Here is a 3,200-nt window from a genome sequence, read left to right as displayed (position 1 = left end):
TATGACTTAATTTGTTGAATTTATAATTATTTTAAACTTTAGGATATTAAAGGAAACTTTAAATTATTCAAAATCATCTCTTCTCTCTAATCATCTCTTCTCTCTAAGTGATTATATAACTACCAATAAGAAGATAACAATGCCTATGGTGCAAGTCTGGTACGGGCTGAACGAGTTTATCACAATTTTAATCGTGTACACCGAACACATGATAAGTGAATGATTAAAAATCAATTATCCTCTGTTATCATATACACGAAACAATACCTAATGTGATTCTCAATGTTAGTTGTATCGATTTTTATTTAAATTTGAAAGAAATCATTCAAAACTCTTAATTTTTTACAAGTTGATGCAGAATTAACAAAGTTTATCCTCCGTTCCATATGGAATTATGTTGATTACGAACTAAAAAGATGTATCATATCATAAAGTTTGTCAATAAATGATATAATTTGGATTTATAAATTACTTTTTATTCGTTTTGATATTCACATTTGTAACAAATTTTGATTATTTTCTGCTTGTTTGGGATATGGACGTGGGGGAACTACCAACTGGTATAGCAATTCCATTTATGTTTCTTTCATCGAGGATATTTTATTGTCTACTTAATATAATCGGAGAATAATAATGGTTCAGTGGTCGTTAGGAAATTCTTACTAAATTGAAGATTACTTGTGAGAGTCGAATAAAAAAAAAAGGAGAGAATTTATTTATTTAATATATTTTAGTATGCTTGGAGCGAAAGCAAAGCAAATTCCGCGAAATCTTCAAAATTAATTTAGGCCGATGTTACTAATATCGGTTTTTTCTTCCGTCTTTGTGGCTTCATGAAGTTATAAACTAGTAATTAAATTTAGTTTAAGTCATATATGTCTCATTTTTTTTTGGCAATTTCGGAATTTTGTTATGTAATTTTAGTCTTTTTACATGAAAGAACTTACGCGATACTAGACACATCATCGTCACATCAGCGTCACATCAATGTTACGTAGGAAAATGACTAAAATTGCAAAATTTACAAATATAACACTGAATTTTGGTAACATGGTATATTACAATTACAAAAAGACTAACATGTATGAGCAAATTTATCATTTTCCCAATTAATTATATTGATCACATTTTTCATCACATCTCTCCTAGATTTGGTAAGAAATGCTTGTATTAACTTATACTTTAAATTCTATGTATTTCATCCACTAGCAGTTGATAAGACAATATGATTTAGGAAACTTTAAAATGCGTTTCATTGTAATTAAAAAAAACGTGGAGTTCGTTGCTATAAGTGAGACAGAATGTTGATCATATCCATTAGCGTAATAATTCTTGTGACAAAACGATGAAATGTTCATTCAACAGGATCTTGCTTCTAGCAATGCTGCTAATTATTGTGGGAGGATACCTCCAATTCACCAATTTTTTTGGAGGAAAACTCTACCTTCAAATAGCCATGAATATTCAATTTGTCAGGGAAAAATTGTACTCGAAAAATATAGATTACCATGAAAAGAACATATTCATATTAGCGGGGCAAAGTAATATGGTGGGACGAGGCGGTGTTTCGGAAAAAGGTTGGGATAGATATATCCCAGTAGAATGTCAACCAAATCAAAAAATTCTCCGCTTAAACGCGAAAAACGAACTGGAAGTTGCCAAGGATCCCCTTCACCAAGGACTTGATAATAAAACATGTGGGGTTGGTCCAGGGATGGCGTTTGCTAATAGGATTCTGAAGGTGGACTCGAATTTCGGCTCCATTATTTTGGTCCCTTGTGCTCTAGGAGGGACGATGATTACGGATTGGTCGAGTTTCAACAGCACATTGAGACAACGTTTGGTACAGAGGACTAATGAAGCCGTTAGGTTTGGTGGGAAACTTCGGGCTATTTTATGGTACCAAGGGGAGTCGGAAACGAGACATATTCACGACGCCACGTATACGTTTCCTCGCGAATCCAAGAGATTTCTTTCATATTTGTACAAGGAATTGAACGATCCAGATGATGTTCCTTTCATTCAGGTACATTTTCATTCAAATCAAATAAATTGAAGTCTTTATTTTTCCTTCCTTTTTTGGTCATGATATAAATTGGTTTGAAGGTTGCATTAGCATCGGGGCCAGGTGAGAAGGAAATTCTTGAGAAGGTTAGAGCAGCACAATTCGCAATGGAGGAGGTGATCACTGTTGATGCCATGGGGCTTCCCCTAGGCCTAGCCGGACTTCACCTCACTACCCCAGCTCAAGTTCGACTCGGGAATATGATGGCCGATGCATTCCTTGAGAGCCGAAACACTCGATTCCGATCAAAAAGTTTTAGGATAGAAAACGAAAATAATCAAATGAAAAGATAGTTGAAATGCAAAATTCGTTTCCTCCTGTTATTACAACTTCTTTTTTTTTTTTTTTATCAAATTGGCCTGAATGGAAGAGATGCTTTGTACATAAATCTTTTTGAATTTATGAGCATTTTACGTGCCTTTATCGTCAACTATGTGAAGAACTAGGCCGCAAATTATATTCATTTTATCCTCAAATGCTCGCTGAATATCACTCTCCATCATTCCACGTGACATTCAATTTCATTACTGTTCCTTGTTGGTCTTTATGAATTAGTACTATTCAACTCATTATAATAACAACAACAATAATAATCCAATATTATATATTAAAATTAATCATCCTATATTAAATATTTTGTGAAGCTATTTTCAAAATTTCGAAACATCGCTTAAATTCCTTACATTTATATTGCAATTTATTATTACTAGCTCTTTAATATTTTAAATAAATAACCTAATATTATAAACTATTTAATATTTAATATAGATATTTGTAACTTACTATGTTAGTATTTAATTAAAGTTGAAGACCTTATGCTAACTAATTTTTAATTGATTTAGTAGTGAAGCTTTATTCAAAATTACAATTATACCCTCATTTATCTATTTTTTCAAATTAATCCAATCTTTATTTATATTCTTAAATTTTTAGATAATTTATCACTCCTAATAACAGTCATATCTTCATTTATATTCTTAAATTTTTATATAGTTTATCACTACTAATAAAATATATGAAAAATCATTAATTTGAAAATAATAAAAATCATCATGTTTATATAAATATTTCAACTTACATTACACTTGTTTACATAATTTTCCTTTCATTCAATTTATATTAATTGTAAATTATT

General features: G+C 30.9%; 1 protein-coding gene across 1 annotated transcript; it reads left to right on the top strand.

Annotated features, from left to right (window-relative positions):
• The first annotated feature begins 1,563 nt into the window (after window positions 1-1,563).
• LOC142523657 (putative carbohydrate esterase At4g34215) lies at window positions 1,564-2,376 on the top strand. Its single transcript, XM_075627367.1, has 2 exons — window positions 1,564-2,026; window positions 2,107-2,376. The coding sequence occupies exons 1-2, from the start codon at window positions 1,715-1,717 to the stop codon at window positions 2,356-2,358; spliced, it is 564 nt and encodes a 187-aa protein (XP_075483482.1). The 5' UTR covers window positions 1,564-1,714; the 3' UTR covers window positions 2,359-2,376.
• Window positions 2,377-3,200: the final 824 nt, after the last annotated feature.

The sequence above is a fragment of the Primulina tabacum genome, chromosome 14, assembly GCF_025594145.1.
Source record: "Primulina tabacum isolate GXHZ01 chromosome 14, ASM2559414v2, whole genome shotgun sequence".
In the NCBI taxonomy this organism is placed as follows: domain Eukaryota; kingdom Viridiplantae; phylum Streptophyta; class Magnoliopsida; order Lamiales; family Gesneriaceae; genus Primulina; species Primulina tabacum.
The sequence above is the reverse complement of the archived record's forward strand: the minus strand, read 5'-3'. Positions and strand labels throughout refer to the sequence as shown.